The sequence below is a fragment of the Scyliorhinus torazame genome, chromosome 15 (assembly GCF_047496885.1).
Source record: "Scyliorhinus torazame isolate Kashiwa2021f chromosome 15, sScyTor2.1, whole genome shotgun sequence".
Taxonomy (NCBI): Eukaryota; Metazoa; Chordata; class Chondrichthyes; order Carcharhiniformes; family Scyliorhinidae; genus Scyliorhinus; species Scyliorhinus torazame.
This window is the reverse complement of record NC_092721.1, coordinates 201,392,682-201,406,115: the sequence shown is the minus strand read 5'-3', so window position 1 is coordinate 201,406,115 and position 13,434 is coordinate 201,392,682. Positions and strand designations below refer to the sequence as shown.

The 13,434-nt window shown below is 45.1% G+C and overlaps 1 protein-coding gene across 1 annotated transcript in view; it reads left to right on the top strand.

Annotated features, from left to right (window-relative positions):
• Positions 1 to 11,771, top strand: part of rsf1a (remodeling and spacing factor 1a) — a 97,790-nt gene extending 86,019 nt beyond the window's left edge. The window contains exons 14-16 of the mRNA XM_072477434.1: positions 1,545 to 1,738; positions 3,699 to 3,884; positions 7,188 to 11,771. Coding sequence (XP_072333535.1) covers positions 1,545 to 1,738; positions 3,699 to 3,884; positions 7,188 to 7,678 — 871 coding nt within the window. The 3' untranslated portion in view covers positions 7,679 to 11,771. The remainder of the gene's footprint in view (positions 1 to 1,544; positions 1,739 to 3,698; positions 3,885 to 7,187) is intronic.
• The last annotated feature ends 1,663 nt before the right edge of the window (positions 11,772 to 13,434 follow it).

Genomic DNA, 13,434 nt, shown 5'->3' with positions numbered 1-13,434 from the left:
CGCCTCAATAACATGGGATGTGCAACAAATACAGCCTTGCTGATGCCCTTCACATCCCCAGAATGAACAAGATTGTTCTCCTTAGAACAACAAGGTTAAGAGGAAGATTTAATATTGGTATTCAAAGTTGTGATTGGCTTTGATGAGTACGTAATGAAAAATTGTTTCCACTGGGAGGAGGGGCAACAGTCCGAGGAGACAGATTTAACTTCATCAGCAAAAGAATACTATAAGACATAGGAGCAGGAATAGGCCACTCGGCCCATCGAGTCTGCTCCGCCATTCAATGAGATCATGGTTGATCTGATCTAATCCTCAACTTGACTTTCCTGCTTACCCCCATACCTTTGATTCCCCTTTTAATTAAAATTCTGTTCAGCTCCGTCTTGAATGTACTTGATGACCCAGCCTCTACAGCTCTCTGGGGTGGCACAGTGATTCGCACTGCTGCCTCACAGCACCAAGAACCTGGGTTCAATTCCAGCCTTGGGTCACTGTCTGCGGAGTCTGCACGTTCTCCCCATGTCTGCGTGGGTTTCCTCCGGGTGCTCCGTTTCCTCCCACAGTCCAAAGATGTGCAGGTTAGGTGGATTGGCCGTGCTAAACTGTCCCGTAGTGACAGAAAGGTTGGGTGGGGTTCCTGGGTTACAGTGAGTAGGGTGGCGGTGTGGGCCTAGGTAGGATAGTCTTTCAAAGGGTCAGCGCAGACTCGATGGGCTGAATGGCCTCTTTTTGCACTGTAGTGAGTCCATAATTCTCTCTGCAGTAAAGAACGCCACAGATTCATTACCCTCGGAAAAAGAATTTCTTTCATCTCTGTCCGAAATGGACGACCCACTTACTCTGAAATTGTGTCCTCTGGTCCTAGACTCTCCCACAAGAGGAAAAAATCTCTCAGCATCTCCCCTGTCAAGCCCCGAGAATCATATATGTCTCAATAAAGTCGCATCTCATTCTTCTAAACTGCAATGAGTACAGGCCCAACCTACTCAATCTCTCCTCATAAGAAACTCCCTCCATACCCAGGGGTTAACCTAGTGAAGCTTCTCTGGACTGCCTCCAATGCCAGTATATCTTTCCTTGGATAAGGGGACCAAAACTGTTCACAGTATTCCAGATGTGGTCTAACTAGTGCCGTGTAAAGTTTTAGCAGGACTTCCCTATCCATTCCCTTTAAAATAAAGTGCACAACCTCCTTTTCCCACATTTTACTCCATCTGCCAGATTATTGCCTGCTCACTAAACCTATCTATCCATCTGCCACCTCCATACATCCTCTACAACATACTTAACGCACATTGTAGAAGTAAATAGCCAACATCTTTCTAAAACACTACTGTCTCGAAGCAAGTATTATGCTTGAAAGTTACACATAATTGGAAAAGTAACGAAGCTTTAATACCCACACACCAATGTAATGTTCATATAATCCTTTTTGAAGCCTTTTGTCGCGGCTAATGTATTTTTCAAAGAAACTTTTGTAGCAATCCAGTGATGAATCATAGGCAACGTCTCTCTATTAAAAATATTTACCCGTTTCGCAGTGAAGAAGAGTTTGAAATCTCTGACCGAGATAGCGAGGCAGACCCTGCCTCAAACGAAGACGAGGGTTTTGAGGTTCGCCGGCGAGGAAGGCACCGGAAACATGTGGAGCCAATGAGACGGAGTTGGCGGTTGAGAGGAAGAAAAGTTAAACGATATTCCGATGAGGATGAGGAGGATGAAGAAGAACGTGGAGGTACCATGGGTTTTATTGCCTATCTGTATTTGCCCTCCCTCCCAGTTTCCCGCTCTGCAGTCCCGAAGTTTCTGACTTTTGCTGAGTTTGTGTTACATAGTTCACACAGCATGTATGAGGCTAGATTTTAACCAAACAAAAGTTGTTGCATTTCTATAGCGCCTTTCACAACCGCAGACATCCAAATGTGCTTTAGACCAACTGTGATGTCTACTCCTAACCAACTCCTTATAGACCGAGGATGTCCTGGTGTCTTGAGGCTTGGTATGAACGCTATAAGCATTTACATTCCTAGTTTTTGTGTCTGGTTTGCATATTGCGAAAATCATGTTGCAAAAAAATAATTTACATTTAAAAACAAAGTTCATAAGCTAGCATTTTTAAGCACTAGTTTTGGAAAATTGAGTCCTCGTATATTTTCATTGGGACGGTTGATTCATTGCTCCAAGCGACATGGCTTTGTGTAAACTCCCTTGAAATGCAGCACTGTTGTATTTCTGGTAGCAGCCCTAGGAACAAAGCTTGAAGGAGTGTTGGTGTGACTGTGACTCTCAAGGTTTTCAGTTTAAGTTCCATCTCCTGACCGAAGTGACAGAAAACGGGACAAGCCAAAGTTGTGGGAGGGAGGTGCATGGTGAAATTTTAATGGATTGTAGTAAAAAGACTAACAAAGTTTGACACCAAGCCACATAGCTAATGGGTAAGACAAGACGATTGAAAAGCTCGGTGAAAGAGGTAGGTTTGACAGTGAGTCTTAGATTGGGTTGTTGGTGAGTGGGGCGTGTGATGAAGTGGTCAGGCAAGTTTGTTTTAAAAGTGTTGGTAAGTTGCAGACTCCTACCCGAGGTTATGCCTCCACAAAAGCAGAATTCCAGCCTGACACTTCAGTGCAGTCTTTCAGGTGGGATGTTAAACCGAGAGACCGTGTGCTTCCTCGGGTGAATGTAAAAAAAATGTTTTAATCCCGAGGCAAAATATTGCAACGTCAGGGCGTTCTAGGTGTTCTGGGCAATGGTTATCCTTCAACCAAAATAATTAGTCGAATCATTGTCCCATTACTGTCTCGGGGAGGGTAAATGGGCTGCTACATTTCCTGCATTACAACCATTGCTACCTCTTCAAAAAGTACGTAATTAGCCGTGGAACACTTTGGAATGTCCTGAGGTCCATGAGAGGTGCTAAATTAATGCATGCATATTATTTCTTTCATCTGATCAAGCCCCCAAATACTTCAAGAGGTAATTTGCACCACTTGGAACTTTGGTGGGCATAGTCCAGCTGTCGTCTAGTGTGAAACCATGTTTCAAAAATTCCTCTGGCTATCTGATGGATCACTTTGGAATATTTTTAGTTTTTCATGCACACAACTTCAGAACAGGGGTGGCACGGTGGTTAGCACTGCTGCCTCACAGCGCTGAGGCCCCGGGTTCGATCCTGGCGCTGACGACCCGGGTTCGATCCCGACCCCTGGTCATTGTCCGTGTGGAGTTTGCACATTCTCCCTGTGTTTGTGTGGGTCTCACCCCTACCACCCAAAGATGTGCAGGGTAGCTGAATTGGCCATGCTAAATTGCCCCTTAGTTGGAAAAAATAAATTGGGTACTTAAAATTTTTTTTTAAAACTTCAGAACACAAACAGAAGTGTGGGATCTTTCCCAACATCAACATTTTATCTGCTGACAATCAACATTTATGCACAGTGTGAAATTGACCTTCGATAAGCTGCAACTGACAGTGACTTTGGTCTGATGGCTGAATCGGTGTACTGCACAGGTCACAGCATATGTAACAGAACTGCAAATTCTGGAATAGAAATCTTTTCGTTGAATTAAAATTGGTAAATGATGCTTCAAAAGACACTTGGCTTGGAACTAGGGACAGCTGAAGTAGGTTTTTGTTTTAAGGTTGCCAGTTTGAGAGTTATTTCCCATAATATTTAAAAAGTCTTCTGCCTCTGCAGAGAGCGAAGGGTCAAGTTGTTACAGTGACGTGCTGGACATGAGGAGGCGGCGATCAAAGAGGAACCAGGCTAAGAAAGTGAACTACAGAGAAGATTCAGAATCTGAGAAATCTATGAAAAGTGGTGCAAGTAGAAGGGAAAGACTTGGGGGACACAAGCGTAGACTGTACATAACAGCGAGCGATGGTAAGAAAATCAGTCTCCCTCTATTGCTTATTTGACTTATTTACCCGGCACTGATAATCAGGATTTGAGCACACAGCACTGGTTAAGATCTGCGGATGCTGGAATCTGAAACTAAAGCAGAAAATGCTGGACAATCTCAGCAGGTCTGACAGCATCTGTAAAGAGAGAGCGGAGTTGAGGTTTCGAGTCTGATTAACTCTTGATTTGTTTACAAAATATCCCTTGGGTTATTTTGGGGGTGCCACCCTCTCTCTCTCTCTCTCTCTCTCTCTCTCTCGCTCTCTCTCTCTCTCTCTCTCTCTCCTCCCCACCCCCCCCCCCCCCCCCCCCCCAAAAAAAAACCCGGCCATTAAAGCAGCTTACATCTAACTTTAACTTGTGTTGTATTAATCCGTTCTGTTAGAATTCTGAAGCCTTGGAAAGTCTTTTCTTTCTAATACTGATTATTGGTAGATGTAGCCTTAGTCCAAACACCAAGGTCTGTTAAGTCGCACAACTTGAACCATGTATAAATTAATGTGTACATGGCTGAAGACTTTGTGTGTCATCTGAGGCTCTATGCATTCCTTTGCTTTGCATCCTTCCTCAGTTGCCTTTCCTACTTAATGCCAGGTAAACTGGACAGTTGTTTTCTCCTTTCATTACCTCCCTGGTAATGAGTCTGCTGCATCATATTAGCCACCGGCAGGCAGGATAGGATCACAAAGTCAACTCCTAAATTAAATAAAAATGCAGACTGCTGAAAATGTTAACTTGCCCTTTCAGTTGCTGTGCACTTGCAGCTTTCCTCGCTGTTTTGGATTCTCTGGCATTAGCTTCTGGTCCTTTTCCAGTTCCTCCAGAACAGAAACAAGGGGCTGAATGGCCTACTCCTGTTCCACCTTCCGATGTACCACGTTTAGCCGTTAAATCATGAACTGCTTCTGACATCACTTGGGTTTGTTACGCCCTTGTAGCCCACTGCTTTCCATCAATAATTCCGTGCCATAATCTTTGAATTTGAACTCGTTGACAGAGGATCAGAAGCAATTTGATTTTTTTGATTTGATTTGATTTATTGTCACATGTACCGAAGTACAGTGAAAAGTATTTTTCTGCGGCCGAGGGAACGTACACAGTACGTACATAGTAGACAAAAGAATGATCAACAGAGAACTTTGACAAATGTACATCGACAAACAGTGATTGGTTACAGTGCGGAACAAGGGGCCAAACAAAGCAAATGCATGAGCAAGAGCGGCATAGGGCGTCGTGAATAGTGTTCTTACAGGGAACAGATCAGTCCGAGGGGGAGTCGTTGAGGAGTCTTGTAGCTGTGGGGAAGAAGTATTCCTATGTCTGGATGTGCGGGTCTTCAGACTTCTGCACCTTCTGCCTGATGGAGGGGTCTGGAAGAGGGCAATGCCTGGGTGGGAGGGGTCTCTGATAATACTGTCTGCCTTCCTGAGGCAGTGGGAGGTGTAGACAGAATCAATGGGAGGGTGGCAAGCTTGTGTGATGCATTGGGCTGAGTTCACCACACTGCAGTTTCTTGCGATCTTGGACCGAGTAGTTGCCATACCAGGCTGTGATGCAGCCGGGTAGGATGCTCTCTATCGCACATCTGTAGAAGTTTGTGAGAGTCGATGCAGAGATGCCAAGTTTCTTTAGCTTCAAATTGCTTTATATCGAGGGCTGTGAGGATGTGGAACTGGGTTGGCTCTGGGTGGTTATAATTAGAAAATCACTAGCTGCATTTATATGGGAGACTTGGCTTGAAATGAAATGGAAAAAAGACAGAGGTTTGGCATTAAAAAGATCACACTTCTGTGGCTGGCACAATGCTCCACCGGTCAGATAGCTGTCCAGCTGTCCCCTGTTTCTATACAGCTCGTTCTGGTCATGAAAGATTTTACAGACATCGAGAGAGAATTGTGAACAGCTCAAACGCCATCCACTAAAGATATCCTGGGTAGATAGCTGATAATTATTTTAGTCGTACCTTGTAAACATTTGTCTATGGCTGAAGAAAGGAAGATGCTGTCCAAGCATTTTGTATTGCTCTGACCAGGGCAATTTCCAAGAATACCTGGTGTAAAGGGGACAACAATTTATGCTGCATGAAAAGAACATGCTGATTGGTTGGCAAGTGGACTCTGGTAAAGTCTCTGTCATTAACTAGGTAACGGTTAGCTCTCAAGCTTTTGTTTAAATTCAAACAAGGCTGGCCGACACGGTGGTGCAGTGGTTAGCACTGCTGCCTCACGGCGCAGCGGGCCCGGGTTCGATCCCGGCTCTGGGTCACTGTCCGTGTGGAGCTTGCACATTCTCCCCGTGTCTGCGTGGGATTCGTCCCCACAACCCAAAGATATGCAGTATAGGTGGATTGGCCACGCTAAATTGACCCTGAATTGGAAAAAAAAAAGAATTGGGCACTCTAAATTTTTTTTTTTTAAAGTTCAAACCGGGCAGGTTGACTCAGGTCAAGGCGTTGCTGTGGGGAATGAACCAGGGAATGGCTGCCCCCCAAGCTCTATTTTAAGTTGAAAAAGGCACAATGCCTGGACGGCATCCTTTTGTCTGCAAAAAACAGGGCCTTGTGTATGAATATATGTAGCTTGTAGCACATGTAAGTGAGCCACGCTGCAAACCTGACTGGTAATCTTAAATTGTCCGTGTGCTAAGCATTACACTGCTTGCCACGTGTTAAATGAAAACAGTAGCATCACCTGGAATCTGGAAATAACATTAGTGGATTGAGATGAGATTGGTTGCTTGTAAGGAACCGTAGAATCATGCAGCACAGTCGAAGGCCATTTGGCCCATCAGCTCCTTGGAAGAACTATCCAATTAGTCCCACTTCCCACAAAGATGGGAAGAAGTTATGTTGGGATGTATCCAGATTGCTGGATCTTGCAGCCCCCTATTCTGTTGCAGTCAACAGAGCAGCCACTTCAAGTACGTACGGATCTGGATGAACTCCGTTCCAGTGGTTGCAGTCCACTTGCTTGCAGGCAGGGAGTCACAAGACAAGATTTCGCCGAATTCTGGAAATCCATGCGAGACCCCGTGGGTGGTTGGTATGGGAAATGGAGAATGCCACAGTAGGTGCAATAGGTTTTCTGGGTTTTGTTTGGGGGGTGGGGGGGGAAGAGAGGAGGAGGAGGTCCTTTTATTGAGGCAGAACCGAAGAAACCTCAGAGTCTACATTCTTGTCTGACCCAGGAGTTCCAGCAAAGAAAAATCCTATTTTGCAGCAAAAAAAAAAGCTGTATTTCCAACAGTGCAAACTAACGCAAAGAAAAATCAATTTTATTTTTCCAGAGAGTTCCGGGAGCAGAAGTTCAGATGACGAACGGGAGAAGGAGCGGCCACAGCGGAAGCGCCTGAACAGGATCGAGGACGAGGAGGAGGACGAGGAGGGCGAAGACGAGCCAGCACTGACTAGCAAATTCCGCTCCCGGCCCAGCCGGGATTACAGCAAGAAGTACCGACTGATGAGCGACGAAGAGGAGGAGCTGGAAGGGCCAGAGAAGGAGGCCAGCTCTTTGGACTGCGGCCTGGTGGAACTGCCCTCCACCAATGGACAGAGCCCGGGGCAGGTTTCTGAAAGTGTAATCAGCAGAACCAGTGAGAAGAACCAAATGGCCAAGGACACTAACCCTACTCCCAGCCCGGCGCTGAATGGAGCCTGTGAAGCGATGGCCTCTGAGGCAGGAGTGGAACCAACAGGCGAAGGAGGGGAGGAGGACGAAGATGACCTCTTGGGAGTAACTGACCTTGTAGAATATGTTTGTAATAATGAACAAATATAAGAACTCTTTTTACACTAGTTTAAATAATTTATTCCATAGTAGCTGTACATCTGGCCAGTTATTGCGTGTCTTTTTTGTTTGATTGTTTTGCTGCCCTTGACACCAGAGAGTAAGATTCTCCTGCATCCACTTTCTCTCTTTTTTTTTTTTTTGTTTCTCTCCCCCGCCCCCCCCTCACTGTGGCCTATATTCCTCTGCTCCCCCTGCCCCCCCCCCCCTCTATAAATTGACCAATTTTGAGGTATTTAACACAGTAGGTTTCTTACTTTTATTTTTATTTTGCTGTAGTTGAGTTTTTTTTGGTCCATCCTAATTTCAGCTGAGAAAAATTACATTGCGGAATTCTTTTTTTTCAAAAACGTTGACCCCCCCCCCCCACACACACACAATTGGGGGCTCAGAATTTTCCCAAACAAGTAGGTGAAGGTGGGGGGGGGGATGGTGCGGGAAGGAAAAAAATAAATTCTCCCTCATTCCAGAAAGATTGTTTTGACCCTCTAATGTCTTTGTCCTTTTTTTAAAAATATATATATATATATCTATACAGAAAAAAGACTTTTTAAGTATGTTGTGTAGTGTCCTAACACCACTTAGTATACCTTGGATCCAAAATATTTCTGAAAGAACACCAAATTTTTTGCTGTGGGTGCCATTCGATGTGTCGAGTTACGAGCTCTTGTAGGAGCATGTGCAGGGAACTCCCAGTATATGGTGGCCATTTTGAAAACCTGTGTCCAACCAACTCGACTATGATGTTCAATAGATGACTGCGAATGATTGCTATAGCGTAATGACGCTGTAATTGGCTGTCACGGTGCTGTTAACATCCCTAATGTGCTCACATCATCGCTTTTTAGATTTTAAAAAGAATATATACCATTTCTTCTTATGAACTTCAGGCTTTTATCACTGATGCATCTCACCTGGTGATTTTGAAGTTTGATTGCAGTCTGTTTTAAAGCTCAATTTAACCTGTCCAATGCAGGGGTACTTGGATAGCTTCCAAAGGAACAGAAGGGGTGGTGGTGAGAGGTGGGGAAGAGACGAGCACACTGAGTCATCTGACTCCTGCGAAAGTGTTCACATGGCGTGGGAAAGGTTCATCAAACCGAGCTTTAATTCAGCACTCCTCTCTGCTTTATACCAAAACTTCACTGACACATTTCTCACCGCTCCTGCCACCTCCCAACCCCCACTCTCTCTCTCCCTCTCCCTTCCCACACCAAACCCAACACTGTGTGTGGTGAATGTCGACAAGCCTATTCAACCGTGGCTGCCATTACGGCTAAATTTGACCTTAAGTGGGTTAAGCAGACAAATTATTTCTTCAGTTTTGCTTTTACTTGCTTGAAATATACCCATTACCTGAATGAAATACAATATATATAATATATATTGTTATATATTATATATACTACATAAAATATCAGTTTCAGATGGTGTCAAACTCCCACTAATGCAAATCATCGTAACACACAAACTTGTTCAAAGTAGTTTTGTTTGTCCCAGTACCTCACCTCGATGTGCTTTGCGAAAACATTTGTCAAATCCGGGGTGCTGAACAAAAGAATGAATGTTGATTATTCATGTTGTTAACAGTTGACTTTTTTAGTACAGTGGTAGTAAATCCATTGTCCTGTATACAGGCTACTTTAATCCATCTTTGTATTCTTTAATGAAATTATTATATCCCTACTTTTAAGAAAAAGTGCACGTTGATTCTTGGTGTCAGAACACGGGAGTTGCTTTTCATTGTGCCCCCTGGCCATTTGCCCGTTAGCTGTGACAATACCTGACCACTGTCCCTTGCTGACTGTCTCATATCCATTTGACAATTAACGGTACTGCAATCCTCAATCCCCAGTAGCAGAATTCTGTGAACTCTTCCCGGGAAAGCCATTCCAGATCTTGCCAGGCAAATATTGTGAAGTCGGTATATCAGGCAGGCTCCCTTACTAAAAGGTTGGAACAGGACTCGGTCATTACTCTTGAGCATGGTCTGACCAGCGTCTCCTGATTTTCCTGTTGGCTACATGCAGGGCACTCGGGTGTAACAACGGGAAGATTGGTTCCAGAACTTGAATGCAGGCGAGGGAGTTTCCACTTCAAGCTGTAATTGAAACTGACAACGCTTGGGCCAATCTATGAGGATCATTTTGTAAGGCTTGATCGGGAAGCTAGATAAGCATACGAGGGAGAAAGGAACAAAAAGAAATGCTGATGAAGGGGAGATGAATGGAGGGGGAAGTGGGTGTGGGGAAGAGCAATTTTAAACACTGACATAGATGCAGGTTGAATGAGCTTTCTAGGTTGTACGTTTCCTGTTCCCCAAGACATATGAGAAAGACTTGGGTCACTATGATCACACATGATGCATCAATAGATGAAACCTAGTGGCTAACTCTCCCACTGAAAATGTACCTCAAAGTCTACTTTCCTGGGGGACACCTGGTGCCTGCTGGTTTCAATCCGCTTCGAAACTGGGACAGAAAGGAAGTTGCTGCCAATGTGTCTACATCTGAATGGTGAATTGGTAGTGGATTAAATTATACCTGTGCCCGAACTCCCTCGCTGCATCAAGGAGTGGGATGCCTTCTTGTATATGCACACGGTCCTCAATGTGGAGCTCCTCAAATGCCGCTGCTTGTACAGGGAAGACAATTGAATCATAAGGTCCAAACGATCCCAAATTTGAGTCCTTGCCTATCCTGGTCTAACTGATCTCATCCAAGGTTTTGGAAAAACACCTGTACCATTGGTCCCCCTCTGGTGGGGCTGAAGGGGGTGGGAGGTAGTAATCATCAAGTTTTCCAGTCTCAAATCACCAGTGACCCAGAAGCATCCAGGCGTGCTGCACAGAAGGAGAACATTCAGCCCATTAAATCTGTGCCAATTCTTTCAAAGAGCAATCCCATTAGTCCCGTTCCCCTGCAAATGTATGTATCCATTGTTTCCTATTTTTATGATGGCTACAATTGAATCTGAATCCACCACTCCATTAAGCTGTGCATTCCACTGGTTGTGTAAACACATTTTTCCTCCTGTCGCCTCTGGTCCTTTTACCAGTCAAATAAGTCCCTCTGCTTATCTATCCATCAGCCAATGAAATGTTCCCATGTCTTGGTTTCCCAGTTGCAAAACGTGTTTGTGCTCCACTCCACTACCTTTCATGACCGAGACTGTCCAGGGCCTACATATGAAGACTGACCACTTTGCCTCGGTGACGGAAGGAATGACTGGCACCTGCGGTACACGTATCCCAGCGGGGCGGGGGGGGCAGAAAACAATGGAGTATGCTATAAGGGGCACTTGACCGTTACTCACTATGATCTGGTTTTTACTTGTCGGGGAGCAGACAGTTTGTTTAAAGTTCACCCAGACTCTGGTGATGTACTCATAGAATCATAGAATTTACAGTGCAGAAGGAGGCCGTTTGGCCCATCGAGTCTGCACCGGCCCTTGGAAAGAGCACCCTACTCAACGCCACGCCTCCACCCGAACCCCACACCTCCACCCTAGCCCCGTGGCCTCCACCCTGACCCCGTAGCCTCACCTAACCGTTTTGGACACTAAAGCACAATTTAGCCCAGGCAGTCCACCAACCCTGCTCATCTTTGGATTGTGGGAGGAAACCGGAGCACCCGGAGGAAACCCACGCAGACACGGGGAGAACCTGCAGACTCTGCACAGACAAGCCGGGAATCGAGCCTGGGACCCTGGCACTGTGAAGCCATGGTGCTAACCACTGTGCTACCGTGCTGCCTACCGTTCTCCTACATGATACTTAAAAACTCGAAGTGGCTTCTGAGCAGTTTACACTTCTGTAATTCAACCTTCTGTAATTCGGCCACTTCTTTAGATATCGAACCTTAGTGACCCACACCCTGCTACGGAAATACGCCTCCACAACTGAAGTAGCCAGTATTAAATCTTTTTGGTCGGTGAAAATACTTTTAGCGTATGTTGTTTGAGTTTCTATACTGCCTTCTGTGACACATTAATGTACATTTACCTGTCTTTAAGACCCCAAGACAAAACGTTACAGACCATAATTAATCCGTTATCCAGCCAATAAACTGTCTTGTTTCTGGGATTTTGTGAAGTATGTTACGGTATTTAAGCTTCCCAAACTCTCATTATCCAGCAGTGCTATTACAGACCTTGTATATGATAAGACCTAGTTATGGTTGGGGAGAAGTCTGCTGCTGTATCGCTGAGTGAAGTACGGGTGATTGCAGTTCTGACGAGATTGAGAGCGTCACAAATGTGTGGTGGCTTAAGTGTTGGTTCCTCTCCCCCACGCTTTCTCTGTGTGTGTCTCTCTCTCTCTCTCTCTCTCTCTCTCTTCCCCCCTCCCCCAGCCCCATAACAAATAGGTGCCTTTCCCTAAATAAGCCAGTTGACAATGCTACAAAAAGTACCATCTGTGAATATCAACTGTGTATCAGTGTACTGCCATAGATTGACTGTTTCACTTTGTGTACATGTCCATTGCTGCTTTTTCTTGCTGATAATTGCCCTTGGCATATGAGGGGACCCCTGTGTGGCTTGCACTCAACTACTGCAGCAAACCTTGAGCCTTCACCGCATTGCAATCTCTCTCTTTTTTTTCATCTCACTTTCTCTTCCCCCATTCATTTTCTTTCTTCCCCCCCACCCCCCGCCTTTCTCTCTCTTTCCTTCCCCTCTCTCTCTCTCTCTCACCCAGGATTAGCATGGCCAATCCACATATCCTGCACATCTTTGGATTGTAGGAAGAAACCTGCTTTCGCTCGCTCTCTTTCCCCCCCCTACATAAAACCTTCCCTATTCTGCAAATTTTGACTTTACTGCAATTCAACTTACTGCATGGAACCTACACTCAGTGGAATATCTCTGTTTAGTTATGTGTTTTTTTTCAAAGAATTTTGAACTGACCCTCTACAGTACTCTGGGAAAGTGTGAACTTGGCTAGTTAATGCACAAGCTGTGATTATAATTTGGCTCATTCTTATGATGCTGTATTAGTTGGAGAAGGTGGGCTCTTTCGCTTACATCTGCTCAGTAACGGATCATATGTCACAGGCCAAATTAAGGGCTGACAGTCTCTGGTTATGTTAATGTGCAGTTTACAGCATCAAAAATATCCCTTGTTTACTACCTGGAATCGTGAGTTTTATAGACGTACATTTCATAATAATGAGCTGCCATTCTCATCTGAAGGTGTTGACTCACGGTACCATGCCAGGGAAACACAACCCTGCTATATCATTACGATTGAACTCAAGTACTCTTGCTTCAAAGCAGTAACGATTTGCATTGATGTGGCACCTTCAAAGTAGGAAAATTCCCCAAACGCTTCACAGATCAGGCTTGAGTGAAGCCTCAGTTTGAATAAATTTTGCACACTCTTGAGGTTGCCGTGTCGACTGGCCGCTTGGGCGTATTGCTAAGGAATGGATACTCTTCGCAGGTACATGTTGCAGCGCTTAGTGGCTGGTTTAGCACACTGGGCGAAATAGCTGGCTTTTCAAGCAGGCCAGCAGCACGGTTCCATTCCCGTACCAGCCCCCCCGAACAGGCGCTGGAATGTGGCGATTAGGGACTTTTCACAGTAACTTCATTTGAAGCCTACTTGTGACAATAAGCGATTTTCATTCATTGCAATCATTAACTGGCTTCTCCAGGCCTCAGCTGGTGTCAGCAATCTACTTGGATTGACATCTGGCCTGCGTTGCCCTTGTCTCTGTGTGTGCCCTTTCCAGAGAGTGAAAGCC